We start from the raw sequence: 22,819 nt of genomic DNA on the forward strand, positions 1-22,819 counted from the left end.
ACATCAGTAATTACTGAAGCTCTGTGTCCCGTGCTGTTCGAGAAAGAGAAAATAAGATTTTTTATAACAGCTTACCTGTAAAATCCTTTTCTTTCAATGGACATCACGGGACACAGGTCCCACCCCTCTTATACACTATATTGCTTTGTTACAAAACTGAGGTATCCCTGCAAGGGGAGGGATTATATAGGGGGTTGAACTTCCTGTTTAGGGTGTGACCATTGTCCAATCACCTAGTGATACCTATATAACCCATCAGTAATTACTGAGGCTCTGTGTCCCGTGATGTCCATTGAAAGAAAAGGATTTTACAGGTAAGCTGTTGTAAAGAAATCCTATTTTTTACAGCTGATGTGAAACTGGAAATAGTGTGGATTGGCCCTTAGTAAATCAACCCCTAGGAGTTTCCAATTTTTTGAATGGGTTAGTTGCTTTCTGTGGTAGAGATTATGTTAAATACGTGTTGAATATGTTTGCTCATAACTGATTGGTATAGCAGGAAAATGGAATTGCAGATCAAGTAGTTCTAAACCAAGCCACTAAAATCTCATATAAGCTTTTAAACATTAATGTAATTTCAAGATTTACTTTCAATCTTTTTACATCTACAAATTTCATTAAACTAATATGTGGTAATCATGCCATGAAGGTACTTCCTGTTACGGGGTGGCTGACAGCTGCCTCTCTGTTGTGCTCCTGTGCTGTTACATGCACTCCTAGTGGAGACGATAAGCCTCAATGGCATCACACATTGTGCAGGCATTGTTTACGGTTCTTGCTATCAGGAAGCCAGTCCACATCAATGATGTGCAGCTGATGCTGGAGAATATGCATGTAGACAGGAAGTGGCTGTAGGAGAACAATATCACTGAAATGCAAAAAAGGTTGAAAAAAGGATGAAAAGTGATTTCGCGAAAACGAAATGTTGATTATTTATAATACGAAGTGCTTTAGCAAACTAAAAAAGTGTAGTTCCAATTTAAACTAGCTCTATGAGTTTGTCATATACCAGAGCATGAAAATTGGCAACCAAATGTTTGTTTAAAAAAATCAACTGACACCAGTTCACTGAAAATTTGTCTTCAGTCATTTCTGACTCTCCTCCTTTTGTCCTTTTTGCAGGTCTTCCACCAGCTATGCAGAAAGTCATGTTTAAGGGGTTACTTCCCGAGGACAAAACACTAAGGGAAATCAAAGTCACCAATGGGGCAAAAGTAATGGTAGTGGGATCCACCATCAATGACGTCTTGGCTGTTACCACCCCCAAAGAAACCATCCAACAAGAGGTGAAAGAAGAAGAGAGCAAGAAGGAGCCACTGTGCAGACAGAAGGTATGTGTAGGCCAACCTACTCATGAGTCCATTAAAAGTGAGCTTCCAAATTTACTTAAAGTGTTACTAAACCCACAACAGTAAAATCAGTCTGTATATGCAGTAAAGCATGCTTGTTATACTCACTGTGAAACCTAAGGGGGTTAATCCTCTGCATTGTGTAAAAAGGCTGTTTGATCCTGTATGCATAGATGATCCTCCCCCTCCTTCCACTGCCCCCTGATAATTTCCTGATAACATAGAGCCTATGGAGTCCATACTTAGTTTGGTGTGTATTGCTTGAGGGTTTTTTTTTTTTTTCTTGGGAGAGTGCATGTGATCAGCACCAGGCCAATCAGCACTGTCCAGACAGAGAGCTAGGGGTCCTGCAGTGTCATAGGACAGTCAGAAAACCCCTCCTACAAGCTCTAACCAGTGCTTGACTGTACACTGTTAGAAGTCACAAGACTGCTCTAACTGCTGATGAGAAAAGTATTTAGCCGTTTATATTTACCAAAATAATTGCATTTCTATGTTCTGTGTACTGTGGGAGACCAGATATAGTGAATGCAGGGTCCTGGGTTTAGTAACTCTTTAAGGCAAAACTTTTTTTTTAGTTTGGGATATAGTGGAGGGAGGATTAGACATCTGTTTTTTATTGCTGTCTGTGTCCCTATTAGGAAGATTCACCCTTTCTAGTTGTCCTGTTTAGCATTATCGAAAGTGAAAGTAAAAGAAAATCCCATATTTTGGGTTTACACCAGAACGTTAATAGCGGGGAAAACTTCCACTAGGAACACTAGTTCTGTTGCCGCCGCCGGATTTCTTCTTCTTTCTTCCTGTTTGGCTATGGGGCAGGAAATCTCCCCAATGGTACACAGATGACAAAAAAAATCCAAAATGGGTTATAGCCCTCCCTCGCTCTGTCCAAAATGAAAAAAAAAAAGTTTTGCCTTTTTTAGTTCTACTTTAAAGTGTATGTCTAGTCAAAATTTGTTTTGTTTTGGATAGAGTGTTAAAGATCAGAACTCCTATTGGGTTTTACAACTGTCTGGGAGAGATTCCCTCTCATTTCTTGTTCCTATGACAGTAGCTCTAGCCTTTCCCTACTCTGCTAAAGAAAAAAAATAAAGCATTTTTATTTTTATCTGTATTGCCATTCAAAATATACCCCCATTCCTTACCAACGTTCCATACACATTCTATGCACCACCCCTGATGTCTATAAGATGCCAAGAATGGAACTTGGTGCTGGGACAGTATAATACATATGCAAGAGTTACATCATCAGCGACTGCCCAGTGGCCAAAAGGAGAAGACACTGGGCTGGAAAAAGACCAGGAGAAACAATGGTGTACAAATATCGTCATGCTCTAATAGGCTTACAGGATAACTCCAGGCTGGCAGCTAAATGAATTGTTGAAATACATAAGTATGTCAGCTATTGTACATTTCAAAATAAAAATAATTCTGTTCAAAGTAATTCTGTTCAGCTTCTCTTGTGATTCTGATACATCTCGGACAATGAATCATACTCAATGCATTTTTTTATTTGTTTTATTTGACAGATGTTACCAATTAGGTAGGTGACACCGTGAGCAGGAAGTCTGATAAAGAAAAAGTGGTGTCACCTGCCTGGCTATGCAGTTTGTGTGAGTCACAAGATTGGTTGAGCAGTGTTGCAAACATTTTGGCAAATCAGGTCATGTGCAATATATATTTTAATTGTTTATTATAAAGTTTGCCTGGCACTTTTAACATAAATATGTATATATTAAAAGCTTTACAAAGAATATACATTTCCTTTACTGGCTTACTTTGCCCAGTGTACCTAACTGGAAGAGCCCAGGGCTGAGTGCCTTTAGATCTCCTATTTCCTATGTAATACAAGTGTCTAAAAGATATTTGCAGCAGTACAAGCTGTGCGTGTGTGTCTATGTGTAATATAAATAAAAATTATATATTTATTTGGACACAGGCACAATCTTCATAATTTTGGCTCTGTATGCCACCAGAATACAATTAAAAGACACAATCCAAATGAATTTGAAGTGCAGACTTTCAGCTTTTAATTCAAGGGGTTGAACATAAATATCAAATACAAATTTAAGGAACTGCAATCATTTTTCAGAAACGAAAGAATACATACAAAACTAGTCAACACATTACGTCACTTCTTCTGAATTTTTGTATGGTGAGTAACCTCTTCACTTTCGACATAAGACTAGCATGCAACAAAAAACAGACGTTCGGTCCTCCAAAAATCTGATCGTGTGTACGAGGCTTTAGAATCAACTCCAGACCTTTTACCTGCATAATTGTTGAAGAATTAATGAAGGAGTAGCCCACACCTGGCCATGAAACTGCTTTTGTTTCAATTGTCCAATTACTTTTGGTCCCTTGAAAAAGATGGGATGGCTATTCTTAAGAGCTGTAATTCCTAAACCCTTCCTCTGATTTGGATGTACATACCCTCAAATTAAACCTGAGAGTGTGCAGTTTTACTTCCATTATACAACTATAGCTTGAATATTTTATGGTAAATACCTGAAAAAAAAAAACCTAAAATTTGTGCCTGTGTCCAAATATATATATGTGTGTGTATATGTATATTATAGACCTGTGTGATTATATATATATATATATATATATATATATATATATATATATATATATATATATATATATATATATATATATATATATATATATATATACAATATACATTACACAGTGGGGATGGAAAGTATTCAGACCCCCTTAAATTTTTCACTCTTTGTTATATTGCAGCCATTTGCTTAAAAACATTTCAAAAGTTCATTTTTTCCTCATTAATGTACACACAGCACCCCATCTTGACAGAAAAACACAGAATTGTTGACATTTTTGCTCATTTATTAAAAAAAGAATAACTGAAATATCACATGGTCCTAAGTATTCAGACCCTTTGCGGTGACACTCCATATATTTAACTCAGGTGCTGTCCATTTCTTCTGATCATCCTTGAGATGGTTCTACACCTTCATTTGAGTCCAGCTGTGTTTTGATTATACTGATTGGACTTGATTAGAAAAGCCACACACCTGTCTATATAAGACCTTAAGCTGGATTCACACCTATGCAAAAACCCCAAAAACTGCATAGGTGTGAATCCAGCCTTACAGCTCACAGTGCATGTCAGAGCAAATGAGAATCATGGGGTCAAAGGAAGTGCCTGAAGAGCTCAGAGACAGAATTGTGGCAAGGCACAGATCTGGCCAAGGTTACAAAAAAAAATTCTGCTGCACTTTAAGGTTCCTAAGAGCACAGTGGCCTCCATAATCCTTAAATGGAAGATGTTTGGGACGACCAGAACCCTTCCTAGAGCTGGCCGTCCGGCCAAACTGAGCTATCGGGGGAGAAGAGCCTTGGTGAGAGAGGTAAAGAACCTAAAGATCACTGTGGCTGAGCTCCAGAGATGCAGTCGGGAGATGGGAGAAAGTTGTAGAAAGTCAACCATCACTGCAGCCCTCCACCAGTCGGGGCTTTATGGCAGAGTGGCCCAAAGGAAGCCTCTCCTCCAGTGCAAGACACATGAAAGCCCGCATGGAGTTTGCTAAAAAAAACACCTGAAGGACTCCAAGATGGTGAGAAATTAGATTCTTTGGTCTGATGAGACCAAGATAGAACTTTTTGGCCTTAATTCTAATCAGTATGTGTGGAGAATAGCAGGCACTGCTCATCACCTGTCCAATACAGTCCCAACAGTGAAGCATGGTGGTGGCAGCATCATGCTGTGGGGGTGTTTTTCAGCTGCAGGGACAGGACGACTGGTTTCAATCGACGGAAAGATAAATGCGGCCAAGTACAGGGGTATCTTGGACGAAAACCTTCTCCAGAGTGCTCAGGACCTCAGACTGGGCCGAAGGTTTACCTTCCAACAAGACAATGACCCTAAGCACACAGCTAAAATAATGAAGGAGTGGCTTCACAACAACTCCGTGACTGTTCTTGAATGGCCCAGCCAGAGCCCTGACTTAAACCCAATTGAGCATCTCTGGAGAGACCTAAAAATGGCTGTCCATCAACGTTTACCATCCAACCTGACAGAACTAGAGAGGATCTGCAAGGAGGAATGGCAGAGGATCCCCAAATCCAGGTGTGAAAAACTTGTTGCATCTTTCCCAAAAAGACTCATGGCTGTATTAGATCAACAGGGTGCTTCTACTAAATACTGAGCAAAGGGTCTGAATACTTAGGACCATGTGATATTTCAGTGTTTTTTGCAGATTAAAAAAAAAAAAAAAAAAAAAAGTCAACAATTCTGTGTTTTTCTGTTTATATGGGGTGCTGTGTGTACATTAATGAGGGAAAAAAATGAACCTAAATGAATTTAGCAAATGGCTGCAATATAACAAAGTGTGAAAAATTTAAGGGGGTCTGAATACTTTCCGTCCCCACTGTATGTGTGTGTGTGTATGTGTATGTATGTGTGTGTGTGTATGTATATGTATATATATATATATATATATATATATATATATATATATATATATAATTAAAAAAAAAAAAAATAACCATTCAATTATTTGAGGTGTAGTCTTCAGAAATAATATAATGGTGGACTTCTTTAAAGTGCAACTCCAGTCAAAGCCTAACCACGGTTCTAGCTCTTCCCCCATTCTGCTAAAAATACCTATATATATATATATATATATATATATATATATATATATATATATATATATATATATATATATATATATATATATATATATATATATATATATATATATATATATATATATATATATATATATATATATATATATATATATATATATATATATTTTTTTTTTTTTTTTTTTTTTTTTTTATTTCTTATCTTCTGAAATTTCTAAAGCAGGTGATAAAAAAACATGGACACAGCCATAACAAAAATGAGAGAATCTGTGTCTGAACATTCCCATTTGCTTATATATATAAAAAATACAGCATGTTTTGGCTGGAGTTCAACCTCCAAGGTGATATTTTTTTAGTTTTTTAATTTTTTTTTTTTTAGCTTACTCTTGCTTTGAACTAATCTTCTAATATTATATATTTTAGCAACATAGAAAAGTGCTGGATAAAGGAAAACCGGAAGATGTAATGCCGTCTTTAAAAGGCGTTCAGGTAAGAAAGCATGCTCCTGGTCTGGAGACCATTTGAAGTCAGCCACCCTCTAACAGTAGCAGCTGTCTAGTGTTCAGGAAATGTGGGCAGCCTTTTAATTGACTGTCATCTGTGGCGTTTCCAGCAGCAAGTGAATAGGGAGATATTGCTTTTTCGTAGATGCTGGGTTAGCTTAAGTCCCATTTCATTCTCTCCTTGCATTCTTACCTCTGTCATTGGAAATATTTGCATTTTAATGCTTGAATGCATAATTTACATGCATTTTGGTGTGGTGCGTTTACATATGTTGGGTTTTTAATGGAAATTAGATCAAGTTTCCGGTTTTTCTGGTACAATAATTTTTATTGTAAAAAAGAAAAGTAATATCTTGACAAACATTCACCCGCGCAGGGGTATAGTGCAGTGAATAAGACCAACAAGTAACAATTGGTGGTATTAGCTATCCACTGGGCGACCACATGGGATAACCCAAGTGTCCATTTAAATTCCTGAGCATGAGAGCCATCTTACTTGGGCCCTAAATGCAGGTGCAGAGGGAGTTGCGAGTACTGATCTCTTGAATACTGAAGTTTCCTGTTTTTAACTGACTGTTCCCCTCTAAAACCTAGAGGAGATGAGTTCTATTTAGAATAATTTTACCCAAGACTGGCCATTGATGGACTGTTTTTTTATTTTTTTTTATTAAAGAGGTTCTAAAGCCAGGAATTTTTAATCTTAATGCATTCTATGCATTAGGATAAAAAAACTACTTTGTGCAGCAGCCCCCCTAACACTTACATGAACACCATCTTGATCCAGCGATGTTGCGCGAGAGCCTCTGCTGTCCGGGAATCTCCTTCCTCATTGGCCGAGACAGCAGCGGGCGCCATTGGCGCCCGCTGCTGTCAATCAGTCAGTGAGCCAATGAGGAGAGGGGGGCTGGGTTTGAGCCACAGCTCTGTGTCTCAACAGACACACAGCAGCAGTTTGGCTCAGGTACCACCATAGCAAGCTGCTTGCTGTGGGGATACTTGGCAGGAGGGAGGGGGCCAGCAGGGGACCTGAGAAGAGGAGGATCGGGACTGCTCTGTGCAAAACCAACTGCACAGAGCAGGTAAGTATAACATATTTATTATTTTTAAACAAAAAAAAAAACATGACTTTAATATCACTTTAAGCCAGAGGGCTGAATGAAAAAAAAAAAATTGATTCCTCCATCCACACAATCGAGGTGGATAGAGGAATCTTCCCCACTGAGACATTGTATTCTGACAGTGGTGACTCTCCCCTGTCAGAATACAGCCAATCGAGAAAAATTTCCCAGCAAGCCCATTCAACAGAAGCAGGGAAGTGTTCACCTATGAATTGAAATTAGTCTGGTCCTTGCTGAACCAGCCAAATTTTGATCCATCTATGTCCAGCTTTACTCATCAGGCATTATACATCCATTTGAAACAGATGTTAAAGCGGACCTTCAGTCATTTTTTTTAAACTTTCCATCTATTAAATCTTCTGCCCTTGTTGATTTAACTTTGGATAGTAAATCATTTTTTTACCTGCCACTAGATATCTTATACAGCCCACTTCCTGTTTCTTGTCTGGTCATTAGCCTAGGCTTATGACATCATGCACAGCTCTCTCTCACCCTAGTGAGAGTTTGCCAGGAAGGGAGGGGGGTGAGTCATAAGAGGACCAATGAAAGCTGGAGGTGTGCCTCCTGTGTGTCTGTGTAAATCCAGGAAGTGAACAGGCAGCAGCTTCAGCTGCCCACAGTTAAAATGGATGCAGCCAGGCTCAGTGGCGTGAGATTTCTGCAGCATATTTGGCAAGTACAGAATCGCAGTATATATAAAATATGCAAAATGGTTGGAGGGAAGCTTTAGAATGGCAAAGGTGTCTTTATTACAAATTATGTGAGCAGACTGCAGTTCCTCTTTTATGAGCATGGAAATGCAGAGGTGTAAATGTACAGTAAAGCCCTGAACATGGGATGGCAAATCATGTTTTTTTTGTACAGTGGTTGTGATCTAAAAATGACACACCTGGATTGAGCATGCATGTTTATGCAGTGAGCAGACACTATCAGTTGTGGGCTTGTCTTCATAAGAACAGCAGCATTCTGCAAGGTAAACCCATCCTAGGCATTGATCATTCCATGTTTGTGCGAACATTTGTGCAGTCACCAAATTTTAGTGCACAGAACAAAGTCTCCGGCACATAGCTACCAAATGAGATTTAGCTAGCTGGCAAATAGATATTATAAAGAACTGTTACTAAAATCTTGATAAAAGCTTGGTTGTCATTAATCTACATGGGATCTAAACTGCACTATCCAGATGCTTCAGCTAAAAAGATCCTACTCTAATCTGCTAGTAAGGGTCTGTTCACACGTGTCGGTTTTCATGCAGCAAAACGCATGTCAAGTAGAAGTTCATTGTTTTTCCTATGGGGCTGGTTAAAATCAACGTGCTGCAGTGTAAGAGATTAAAGAAAACGATATGGCCTTTACGTACCTATGTTTGTGTGTTGGCACACCTGCTGCAATGCACATGGCATATTTTGCATTCAGCCATAAATTGTAACTTAACATATAAAACAATCCTCTCCAGATAATTTGTATACATTGCAAGGATTCCTCAGCAAGCTTTGTTACAGAGATTTACCTGCTACTGTTCACCTGACAGTGTTTCCTGCATTCTAGTCTAAGGCTGGCCATACATTATACAATTACCTTGTACAGTTTTCATTTAGATTTACCCAAACCATATGATATGAGGTCAAACCTAAACACTATCAATTTTGTATGCGATCAGGCAGGTCCTTCCGCTACACAGCTGAAGGTCAATCTAACGGAAATTGAACAAGAAAATTGTATAATTTATGATCAGCATATTTTGTTTTTCCTGACTAATTGGGAGGGTCTACCTTTTTAAAGTTGTATGGCCATCCCCAGTGTTGTAACAGGTTGTTGAGAAAAGCAGTGAGCCAACCACATGAGCAGGAAGTGAAATCTGTGGGTGAGTTCTGTAGACCAACATTATACCAGAGTCCTTGTCAGTTATAAGCAAGTCACATTTGAGTTTTCTGTTAGCAGCCAGCTATGACTTTTTAAAACGAGCAAGAAAATAAAGATATATATATATATATATATATATATATATATATATATATATATATATATATATATATATATATATATATATATATATATATATATATATATATATATATATATATATATATATATATATATATATATATATATATATATATATATATATAGAGCAGTGTTTCTCAACCTTTTTCCAGTCGGGGCGCCCTTAAAAAGTATTTTCAGTCTTGAGGCACCCCAGTCCAAGGCTTAGTTCACGTTACAGTGTGTTGCGGAACATGCGCAAAATTGCACTCGTTCCTTACACACAGACAAATGCTCTGCTCTTTAGGGGTGCCATTAATTCTTAATGGTACCTCACACATTGCAAAATGTGCTTTTGGTGCCGTGCAATTTAAAAAAAAAAAAAGGTCGGGGACTTCCTTCCCTGAATTTTTGTGGTTAGGGAAGCCCATTGAAATGAATGGGCTGACCTACACGCAGCAACACAGATGTGAACCAAGGGCTTGTTCACATGTCAGGTTGGAGGGGTGGTAAAAGCACATGGTTAAGCTGTTTTTACCACCCCCAACTTCTTCCCCTTTAGCTGCAGAGACAGCAGCTGGGGGTGTACACATGCTGTGGCTGCAGCTGGAGGTATACCCAGGGTGAATGGGGCTGCACTGCAACTACCCCGCAACTGTGTTCATTGCACGGTTGCGGTGTAGTGATGCTGCATTAAAACAGGTGGTGAGGAGGCAACATAATGCCTCTTTACCGCCTGTCAAATGCCTCTGAAAAGCAATCTGTGCATGGTTTGCTTTTCAGAGGAGAAGCAGTCCTTGCTGCTATCACAAACAAGACCTACAAAAGCAGTTCTGATGGTACAGGAATGGAGGGGGGGTGTCCGGATTAAAAGTAAGATATATACACACACACACACATACATGTGCACACAGGCATACAGACACATATAGGCACTTGTACATACACACATGCAGACACGTGCACACATACAGACACATGCACACACATACAGACATGCACACACACATGTACAAACACACACACAGACACATGCGCACACACACACATACAGACACATGTACACACACACATACAGACACATACGCACACACACACACATACAGACACATGCGCACACACACACACACACATACAGACACATGTACACATACAGACACATGTACACACACACATACAGACACATGCGCACACACACATACAGACACACACATACAGACAGACACTCACATGCACACACACACATGTACAAACACACATACAGACATATACACACACACACACATACAGACAGACACTCACATGCTCATGCACATACAGACACATGCACACACACACATACAGACACATGCACACACACACACGCACACACACACACACATACAGACACATGCACACACACACACACACATACAGACACATGCACACACACACACATACAGACACATGCACACACACACACACACACACACACATACAGACACATGCACACACACATACAGACACATGCACACACACACACACATACAGACACATGCACACACACACACACATACAGACACATGCGCACACACACACACACACACAGACACATGCACACACACACACATACACACACATACAGACACATGCACACACACACACACATACAGACACATGCACACACACACACATACAGACACATGCACACACACACACATACAGACACATGCACACACACACACACACATACAGACACATGCACACACACACACATACAGACACATGCACACACACACACACACACATACAGACACATGCACACACACACACATACAGACACATGCACACACACACACATACAGACACATGCACACACACACACATACAGACACATGCACACACACACACATACAGACACATGCACACACACACACATACAGACACATACACACACATACAGACACATGCACACACACACACATACAGACACATGCACACACACACACATACAGACACATGCACACACACACACATACAGACACATGCACACACACACACATACAGACACATGTATAAAGCCCTTTTAAAACAAATCTAGCTTCTAGCACAGTACCTTTCCAGTTTCCTCATTCAGCCAGGTACTGCACTGTAGGGGGAAGCAGAGAGCACAGCACACTCCCCTGCACTTTACTTTCACTTTGCTGAGGTTGACGGAGCTTCTCACAGTGCCGATGTACAGTTCGGCAGGGGATCGGGAGATCAGGCTCATCTGACAGCCCTTCTCTCCCCTGATCCCGCGGCACACCTGAGGACCTCTGACGGCACACCAGTGTGCCGCGGCACACTGGTTGAGAAAGGCTGATATAGAGAGAGGGATAAATCTAGAGAGAGAGAGCGAGATGAATCTAGAGAGAGAGAGAGCGAGATGAATCTAGAGAGAGAGAGAGCGAGATGAATCTAGAGAGAGAGAGAAATCTATAGGGAGAGAGAGATTAAGATCTGCAAAAATGTCAACAATTCTGTGTTTTTCTGTCAATATGGGGTGCTGTGTATACATTAATGAGGAAAAAAATGAACTTAAATGATTTTAGCAAATGGCTGCAATATAACAAAGAGTGAAAAATTTAAGGGGGTCTGAATACTTTCCGTCCCCACTGTAAATCTGTAGAGAGAGAGATGGATATAAATCTATAGAGAGAGTTATATATAGATAGAGATATATAGATCTATATATCTCTATCTCTATCACTAAATTTAAGATTGCTTGTGTAGCTTTTTTTTTTTTCTTTTTGCTGAGGCTAGCTTTGGATGTGCAGCAGACTTTACCGCCCCTCTGAAAAGTGATCCGCAGTTGATTGCCTTTTCAAAGTCATTTGACATGTGGCGAGGAGGTGATTTGCCCCTTCCTCAATGCCTGTCTTAACACTGTAATTGCTACACTACTGCACTGCAGTCACGTGCATTACTGCGCAACCCTCTTCATTTGTAAAGATCCCATTTGTCAGTGGTACTGCCTGGCAAGCCATACATGGAGTACAATTTTTGCCGCAGCATGTGTACACCCCTGTCCCACCTGCCTTTGCCGCTTAAGGGGGGTCGGATGGGGGTTGGTAAAAATGCAGCACAACTGCCTGCTTTTTTTTTTTTTTTTTTTTGGCAGTTCCCCACCACAAGTGTACATGAGCTGAACGCAAGATAATAATAAAAAAAAAAAGCCGGACTACAAGCAGTTAAAAAAGAAAGAAAGAAAAAAACAAATCTTGCATCTCTGTATTTAATAATATATCCTTTATTTATTTATTTTTATTTTTTTTATTTGTTTTTTCTCTTAAAGTGGATCTCCACCTTATCCACAGCTTTTTATTTTTTTTTTCAGTTGAATGCAAACTTTAAGGTGGATTTAGTATAATCGCCCGCCCAGTGGTGTCCTACAGAATCCTCTGAAAATTCTGCCCCACTCAGTCCCTTGCATCCATCTTCTTATCTGATTTCCTTGTGAGGCCCGCTGGCTTTTCCAGGTTCAACTGCCAGGCCTTACAATGACACAACGCTAGCCCCCCCCCCCCCCCTTTCTTAATGAAGGAGTGTGCCTCCTGGGATATGTGACATGTATATCCCAGAAGGTACATTGGGGCAGGCCTGAAAATTTTACAGAAAAAAAGAGTGAGCGCTTTGTGAAAAGAAGGGGTGGATAGCAGTCAACATACACTTGAGGGTGAAGAACCATTTTTAAGCGGTGTAAGTACCTGCACAGATCAGTTGTGCTGCGGTTCAAGGAGTCTGCTGGTAGGAGGAGAAAGCAGAGTGACAAAGGAACTCCTCATTCTGCCGCTTCTCCTTACACTGTCTAGTCACAGGGCAAGGGAGGGACAAGACTTATAAGGATTAACTGCAGCAGAGAAAGTATCCTGCCCTGCCAGACTGGGTGGCAGAGCTTTGTAAATCTCAGGACTGAATAGACAAAAATACAAATCATTTTCAAGTAAAACCATTCCCTTGTGTGTAATTTGCCTGTGTTTGTATCTGTTTCCTAGAGTTTAGCTTTTAAGATGTGATAAAGCACAGAGGTATGAATGGGCACTGAATTGATAGCAGATTTTCCCAGGAAGAACCATCCCTTTAGTAAAGCCCTTTAGATGCTTGTCTAGTAAATCTGAGCTATTTGTGATTTGTAGTAAAGGATGGGTCTGTAGTGGAAACACATAGTTAGCACTGCATATTGCAAAGTTATTTGTACAATTTTATACTTGAGTAGTACAGTGCTTGCTGAAATGTGATTTCATGTTTGCCATTACAACATCCACAGCCTGTGATCACTATTACTGTGTGTGTTACAGGAGCGGCTTCCAACTACGCCAATATCCGGTATGTACAATAAGTCTGGAGGGAAAGTCAGACTGACATTTAAACTGGAGCAAGATCAGCTATGGATTGGTACAAAAGGTGAGTAATGAAAGACTGGAGTTAAGGTTACATATAAAAACATACATTCCAAAATTAAAGGTCCAGTCCTGCCAATAGTGATGTTTTATTATAACTGCACTTGTATGCTCAGATTCAGCTCCTATACAGTTGTGCTCATAAGTTTACATAAGTTTTATGATTTCTTGGCCATTTTTCAGAGAATATGAATGATAACACATAAACTTTTCTTTCACTCATGGTTAGTGTTTGGCTGAAGCCATTTATTATCAATCAAATGTGTTTACTCTTTTTAAATTATAATGACAGCAGAAACTACCCAAATGACCCTGATCAAAAGTTTACATACCCCAGTTCTTAATACTGTGTATTGCCCCCTTTAACATCAATGACAGCTTGAAGTCTTTTGTGGTATTTGTGGATGAGGCTCTTTATCTTACCTGGTAAAGCTGCCCATTCCTCTTGGTAAAAAGCCTCCAGTTCCTGTAAATTCTTAGGCTGTCTTCCATGAACTGCACATTTGAGATCTCCCCAGAGTGGCTCAATGATATTGAGGTAAGGAGACTGAGATGGCCACTCCAGAACCTTCTCTTTATTCTGCTGTAGCCAATGACCGGTCGACTTGGCCTTGTGTTTTGGATCATCGTCATGTTGGAATGTCCAAATACGTCCCATGTGCAGCTTCCTGGCTGATGAATGCAAATGTTCCTCCAGTATTTTTTGATAACATACTGCATTCATCTTGCCATCAATTTTGACCAAATTTCCTGTGTCTTTGTAGCTCACACATCCCCAAAATTTCAGCGATCCACCTCCATGTTTCACAGTAGGAATGGTGTACCTTTCATCATCGGCCTTGTTGACTCCTTTCAAAATGTAGTGTTTATGGTTGTGGCCAAAAAATTTTGTTCTCATTACTTCAAATGACTTTGTGCCAGAAGGTTTGAGGCTTGTCTCTGTGCTGTTTGGCGTATGTAAGCGGGGTACTTTGTGGCATTTGGGTAGTAATGGCTTTCTTCTGGCGACTCAACCATGTAGCCCATCTTTCTTCAAGTGCCTCCTTATTGTGCATCTTGAAACAGTCACACCACATGTTTTCAGAGTCCTGTATTTAACCTGAAGTTATTTGTGGGTTTTTCTTTGCATCCCTAACAATTTTCCTGGCAGTTGTGGCTGAAATTTTAGTTGGTCTACCTGACCGTGATTTGGTTTCAACAGAACCCCTAATTTTCCACTTCTTGATTAGAGTTTGAACACTGCTGATTGGCATTTTCAATTCCTTGGATCTCTTTTTATATCCCTTTCCTGTTTTATACAGTTCAACTACCTTTTCCTGCAGATTCTTTGAGAATTCTTTTGCTTTCCCCATGACTCGGAATCCAGAAACGTCAGTGCAGCACTGGATGAAAGATGCAAGGGTCTGTCAGGAGTCCAGAAACTCATTGACCTTTTATACACACACACACACACACACACACACACACACTAATTACAAGCAAACAGATCACAGGTGAGGATGGTTACCTTTTAATAGTCATTCAAACCCCTTTGTGTCAACTTGTGTGCATGTTATCAGGCCAAAATCACCAGGGTATGTAAACTTTTGATCAGAGTCATTTGGCTAGTTTCTGTTGCCATATGATTTAAAAATAGTAAACACAGCTGATTAATAATAAATGGCTTCAGCCAAACACTAACCATGAGTGAAAGAAAAGTTTTTGTGTTATCATTCATATTCTATGAAAAATGGCCAAGAAATCATAAATTCTGCCAGGGTATGTAAACTTATGAGCACAACTGTATGTCCTTGGGTACTGCTACAGTCCGATCTCTCTGCCATAATTTACTCTGCTACTCTCTTTAGCCGATTGCCTGTGGTCAGTAGGTTTACCTCTCCAGCATCTACTAGAAACGAAATATAAAATTTTTGTCCCCCAACAAGGTGGTTTTGTTGAACGAGGTGTGGTAACCCACTAGACAGAGAAACATTCCCAGGATGGCGGTAAGACACCTCTGTCCCCAGCCAGAAACTGAAAAGTAACATCTGTAACTTCTTGATCCCAAGGGAACATGTGGATGCCTTTCTCTGAACCCAGCCACCCCAACAACAGTGGGGTAGCTGAAGGTAACTAAGGTAAGGAAGAGAGCAAAGGTGCCCAGAAGGTCCACAGGAATAGGATCTCTTTAGTGAGAGCCTAAACTAAACCTCTTTGCAGATTGTTGAACAAAAATTACCAGTGTTAAATCCAGGAGGGGCCATCTCTAAGTGAGGCCTGCGCATGTAAGGTCCTGCAGAAGAACTCGGGCTGCGAGAGTGTTCCACAGTTGGAATGCAAGAAGAGAGCACTAGGGTGGAGGTAAAGTCTACTGCTTAGAGCAGGTACTTCTTGGGATGCCGAATAGATGGAATCTTATCAAAGGAACTGCAAGCTCTTCTGTCTCAGTGAGAAACAGGCTCTAAATGCCTACATACAATGACTGCAGTAGTTGATGGAATACAGTGTGGTTCCTCTGACCCTTCCACAGATCACTTGCATTGAGGCAGGAGCATGCCCAGGTCATTGCTGGCATTGCTAATGTCAAGAGCAGGTCCTATGAGATTGCATCCCATAAAGGACAACCAAGTCAGATATTCTTTTTTTTCATACCATTGGCATCCCAAGCACTTAGCCAGAGAGCCCTACACATTTGTACAGAGATCAGTCCAATGTGAGAGACAAGTTTTGATGCTTGCAAAAAGCCAGCACAAAACTCCAGACATTTTTTCCAATCGCTCATTGACACAAGGGCCTGCTTTGGGAGTGGACGGGTCCCCTTTAAAGGAGTTTATCTGCCCTGGCATGGTTTAGCAGATTAAGGCCACTGCCAAAATGGGATCTATACAGGGTGTTGAGCTGTCTGTCAGTAAAATTCTGAAAGATGAGAACACCTCTAAACTATCTTGTGGTTTGCCTGTAAATGTGGATAACTGGTGCATCTTCAATGGGAAGACGCAATCCATTTATAAGGTCTCTCTGAAAAGGGAGAACGAGCTCTGACACACTGTCTGGAGTGGCCCAGAACCCCTCAGTGTTTTTCCAGTCCTCATAGAAGAATGCCTCAAAGAGTAGGTGTAGCAGGAGGGTCTTGGCAGCTGGAGGAGCTCTAAAACGCCTAAGGCTTGTAACAGCAGGTTGAGCTCACAGATGCAGGGTAATATGCACTGTATCAATCAGGTTTGAGGCCACCTCTTGTAAACCCCTTGTCATCAGCAGGTGGCTCAATGTTGGCCTCTATAGAGTAGGACTGTTGGACTCAGACTGTGAATCCTAGATGGTGACCCGGGCCCTTAGGCTCAACTAGATTTTGGGGCTCAGAGGTTGGCTTTGCCAGAAGATGGTGCCCAAGCATGCTTCGAGCCTCTGCGGACAAATTGTCCCAGTAACTGGGCACAAACAGGCAGAAGGTCCAGAGTGGACATGGAATTTTCCTGTGGACATGAGCAAGGCCTTGGCTTCACTCAATGGAGCTGCAGGAGAATCTGACAAAGAGGACACAACAAAAAGGTCTCGGATTGCATTCCTTCTCGGGATACCAGATAAATTCCCCCAGTGGGGTCCGGGTATGGATTCCAAAGCTAGTGTTGAGGAACTACTGATCCAGATAGCTGCTGCTATGTAGATAGCAGCTCAAACAGCGTTTTATAGCACGGAGTCTTTCTTGGAGTCACCAAGAAAAAACCACCAGCAGTGAAGTAAAAAATCTTCATGTACTTAGGCTGTTTAAAGCCTGGATTTGAAGTGGTTAAAACAAACTCATGACTGCAGCTATGAGCATGGTGTCATTTTTTTCAACTTGCTGTTCATTAAAACTGCAGTGATGTTTGCCAGTCTCCTAACTCCCTGTGGGAAGCAGTATAACCTGAGTGTAGATGAACTCCTGTGTCCTTCCATGAACAGTAAAGAAAATCAGTTTTGAGTTGAATGGCACTTTAAAAATTCAGATATAAAAGGAATTTCGGTAAGTACTAAAAGCTTACTGACTTAAGGTACACCAGTAACAGTGTCCACCAGTTTCTTTTACTCTTGTGCCTTTTTATTGAATGTATTTTGTGCCAACTTTGTATTGATCGTTCCTGCTCATGTAAATAGGGAAAAGATGAACAAACAATAAAACATTAATGGACCAATACAGCCTTACATTATTTATAAACTGATACATGAATTGCCACCAGTAATTACATATAGTAATTGCAAAGGGCAAACAAATCCTCTCTAGTTTTTTACTTGCTGCAAACGTGTTCTAGGTCAGTGAGCCAAAGAAATGAAATCAGAGACAGGCAGGCAGATGGCTGTGTGATTCCAGCCTTAGAAAAGCAGAGGAGAGTAGCATGACCTAAGGCCCTCTATAACTATCACAGCCTTTGCCTATGATTCATCCTCCATAAATATGTTTTCTTTATAACCGTCTGAAATCTCACAATTTTTCATTTTTCTTTTAGTTTAAGGTTTTTACTTTTTTAATTGTTTCCATAGACAGAGGAAGTTGGAAGATGTTGCAAGCTTAAAGTGTTACTAAACCCGCAACAGTAAAATCAGTCTGTATATGCAGTAAGGAATCCTTGTTACACTCACTGTGGAACCTAAGGGGGTTAATCCTCTGCATTGTGTAAAAAGGCTGTTTGATCCTGTCTTCTCTGATCCCCCACGCCCCTTCTTCTACAGTCCTTAAATTATCTCCCGACAGAACAGAGCATTGGGGAAAAGCTGCACATGCTCAGTTTGGTGTGTATTGCTAGAGATTTTTTTTTTTTTTCTTGGGAGAGTACATGTGATCGGCACTATCCGGACAGAGGGACGGGGTTTGCAGCCTCATAAGATAATCAGGGGAGACTGAAAACTCCTCTTACAAGCTTTAACTAGACACTGATAGATGACACAAGACTGCTATATATACTGCTGATGAGAAAAGGTATTTAGCAGTTTATATTTTACTAAAACTATTGCATTTCCATGTTCTGTGTACTGTGGGGGACCAGATATAGTGAATGCAGGGTCCTGGGTTTAGTAACACTTTAAGCTGTCTGAACCTGCTGAATTTCGATCCATCTATAAGCAGGTTGGTTGTACTGAAGTTGATCTATCAATAGACTTTAGTACAACCAGCCTGTCTTCAAGCGATTTTCTTTCCTTCAACCTGTGGTTGAAGGAAAGGAAATGTCATAATCTATGATCAGCCTTTATAATAGATATACAGTGCATCCACAAAGTATTCACAGCTCTGTATCACATCACCTTTTCCACATTTTGTTATGTTACAGCCTTATTCCAAAATGTATTCAGTTCATTATATTCTACAAACAATACCCCATATTTACAGCGTGAACGAAGTTTCTTTTGAAATCTTTGCAAATTTATTAAAAATAAAAAATGAAAAAAAAATCCCATGTACATAAGTATTCACAGCCTTTGCTCAATACTTTGTTGAAGCACCTTTGGCACCAATTACAGCCTCAAGTCTTTTTTGAGTATGATTCTACAAGCTTGGCACACCTATTTTTGGGCAGTTTCTCCCATTCTTCTTTGCGGGACCTCTCAAGCTTCATTGGATTGGATGGGGAGTGTCAGTGCACAGCCATTTTCAGATCTCCAGAAATGTTGAATCGGGTTCAAATCTGGGCTCTGGCATTCAGAGTTGTCCGGTAGCTACTCCTTTTGTTATCTTGGCTGTATGCTTAGGGCCGTTGTCCTGTTGGAAGATGAACCTTCACCCCAATCTGAGGTCCAGAGCACTCTAGAGTAGGTTTTCATCAAGGATGTCTCTGTACATTGCTACGTTCATCTTTCCCTCCATCCTGACTAGTTTCCCAGTTCCTGCCGCTGAAAAACATCCCCACAACATGATGCTGCCACCACCATGTTTCACTGTAGGGATGGTATTGGTCAGGTGATGATCGGTGCCTGGTTTCCTCCAAACATGACGCTCGCCATTCAGGCCAAATTTTCAATCATTGTTTTATTTGACCAGAGAATTTTGTTTCTCATGGTCTGAGAGTCCTTCGGGTGCCTTTTGGCAAACTCTAGGCAGGCTGTCATGTGCCTTTTACTGAGGAGGGGCTTCCGTCTGGCCACTCTACCATACAGGACTGATTGGTGGAGTGCTGCAGAGATGGTTGTTCTTCTGGAAGGTTCTCCTCTCTCCACAGAGAAACGCTGGAGCTCTGTCAGAGTCAACATCGGGTTCTTGGTCACCTCCCTGACTAAGGCCCTTCTCCCCGATCGCTCAGTTTGGATGGGCTCAAGTTGTAGAAACATCTCAAGGATGATCAGTGGAAACAGGATGCACCTGAGCTCAATTTTGATTGTCATGGCAAAGGCTGTGAATACTTATGTACATGTGCTTGTTTTTTTTTCCCTTTTTTTTTTATTTTTAATACATTTGCAAAGATTTCTAACAAACTTCTTTCACGTTGTCATTATGGGGTATTGTTTGTAGAATTTTGAGGAAAATAATGAATTTATTCCATTTTGGAATAAGGCGGTAACATAACAAAATGTGGAAAAAGTGAAGCACTGTGAATACTTTCTGGATGCACTATATATGTATAATGTGTGTGTGTGTGTGTCTATATTTTTAACCACTTAAGGAGGCTGAGGTTGTAGCAATTTATCGCAGTGCAGCTTTACAACAGGACCTGAACGTAGTGTGTTCTTGCTGCAATCACTGCTGGAACCACTGTCAGTGACAGCCATAGTCCAACACTAAGCCCAGGATCTGAATTGATCAGTGATCCGCTGCAGAAAATTCAATCAATGGCAGAGACCTTTGGGTAGGCTGTCTATCCAACTTGTGTCTGTGTGTAACTTGAGATCCTGCTATTCAGGAATATATATACAGCACAGCAGTAAATTGCTGATCTGTCACCATGGCATGCCAGACTCCCACTTGTCACCTGCTGGCTGTAAAACTGGAAAAGAAGTGAGATAAACTTCTGCTACGGATTCGGAGTAAAAGTATTTTAAATAATAATAAAGTGGGGGAGTCTGTGGCCCTCGTTCAGGTGGTAGTAGTAGTAGTAGTAGTAGATCTCCCCAATAGGACATGTATCAAAAACTGACAAAGATTTTAACCTTTATCACTTTATGTAGACCCAAAAATAGCGCTGGCAAATGTCCCACTTCATTGTATAGGACTGTTTGACTATAAGGTACAAAGGGTCATACTAGGTTTGTGTGCAAAGTTCATTTTAGGTTAAACCACGATAAAGCTATAGCACAAAATGCAAAGCATCTGCCTATGTAAAACCTAAAAATGATTGGATTGTTAGCAATAGCCAATTGTACCTGTGTACGCTGTGTGTAGGTGGCTATTTGACTATTGCTAATTTCAGTACAGCCTATTCTTCACACGGGCTAACATGGGTATGTAATGAACTGGCTGCATTCTAAGTATTGGTTTAGCCTACAAATACCTACTTACTTATTCCTTTATTTAAAAAAAAAAAAAAAATTCACACTAGTAACTGGCTTGGATAACATTTGATTGTAGTGTGTCCATGGCTGCAACGACCAAAGCAGCACCTTCTGCAATGTATTTTAGTATATTTTTCCTTTTATTTTTCTGCAGAGAGGACAGAGAAAATCCCAATGGGTTCTATTAAAAATGTACTCTCTGAACCAATTGAAGAACATGAAGATTATCACATGATGGTGAGGATTTTATGTATTTTCCTGGCTTGTTTAGGCCCTGATCCTTTGCACATACAAATGTTTGCTTTTCTTTAAAAATCGTTTTGTGACATTTTTTTTTATTAACATAAAAAACATGTTATACATGTTAAATGGTTTTGCACAGAGCAGCCCCGAACCTTCTCTTCTGGGGTCCCCCCGCTGGTGATCATGGTTCCTCCTCTTCTTCATGTGCCCCCATTGCAAGCCGCTTGCTCTGGGGGCACACAGTGCATGCTTGCTCCCAAGCTCTACGTGTCTATGGAGCCGCACAGCGGAGCTTTGCCCTCCCCCTTTTATCACTGCATTTGATTGACAGCAACAGGAGCCAATATCTCCTGCTGCTGCCGGAGTTCCTGGGTTAAGAGGAAGAGGGGGGAGAGCGAAGAGATGTAGCTGTGCACAGCTCTGGATCTCTTCTCCCCTCTCTTCCCCTTCACTCCGGAAAAGGGGCAGGACAGAAAGCCGCAAAACATTTTTTTTTTTTTTTTTTAACCTTCATGCAAGGAATGCTTTAAGGTAAAAAAATGTCTTGGCTTTAGAACCACTTTAATGTAGGTATTGGAATCACCAAGGTTTACTTAACCGCTTCCCTGGTATAGCCACTAGCAGTAATCAATGTGTTCTCCCTGCTGGGTCGGCTCCCCGTGCCGTCTTTCCCCCAACCCTCTCCCCTGATTTTGAGAGAACACGATAGCTCCGCGGGAGGGTTTCCCGCATCAACACTGTGTTGATGAGAGAATCAAGTGATTTTCTTTCCTGCAAAATGTGGTTGCAGGAAGGAAAATCACATAATCTATAGCTTGCCTAAGATCTCCTGGGTGGCTTAGCCCTACAGCTAAGCATTGATAAGTGATAGCAGTCAGGCATGGTACTCTGGATCTTTAAATAAACCTTTATACTTCTATCCCAAAAAATCTCAGGGGAGGTTAGCAAGCCCTGGCCAGTCTCTTGTTTTTCCACAATATAAACTGTCACTGGTTGTCTACACTCCTTTCCATGCTTCCCGCTTCACACCAGGAACATGAACGCTGCCATCAGGCGAGTATTTATGGTTCTGTCTGAAGCTAAAGAACTCTCAGGGAAATTGAATTTTGTCAACGCACTCAATAATGTTCTCATGATTATTAAAA

The 22,819-nt window shown here is 40.7% G+C and overlaps 1 protein-coding gene across 2 annotated transcripts in view; it reads left to right on the plus strand.

Annotated features, from left to right (window-relative positions):
• UBFD1 (ubiquitin family domain containing 1) overlaps window positions 1-22,819 on the plus strand; it is a 46,454-nt gene that overhangs the window by 20,267 nt on the left and 3,368 nt on the right. For both annotated transcript variants that reach the window (XM_073636609.1, XM_073636607.1), the window contains exons 3-6: window positions 1,123-1,331; window positions 6,396-6,461; window positions 13,896-14,001; window positions 21,586-21,668. In XM_073636609.1, coding sequence (XP_073492710.1) covers window positions 1,123-1,331; window positions 6,396-6,461; window positions 13,896-14,001; window positions 21,586-21,668 — 464 coding nt within the window. The remainder of the gene's footprint in view (window positions 1-1,122; window positions 1,332-6,395; window positions 6,462-13,895; window positions 14,002-21,585; window positions 21,669-22,819) is intronic.

This window comes from Aquarana catesbeiana, linkage group LG06 (genome assembly GCF_042186555.1).
Source record: "Aquarana catesbeiana isolate 2022-GZ linkage group LG06, ASM4218655v1, whole genome shotgun sequence".
Lineage (NCBI taxonomy): Eukaryota > Metazoa > Chordata > Amphibia > Anura > Ranidae > Aquarana > Aquarana catesbeiana.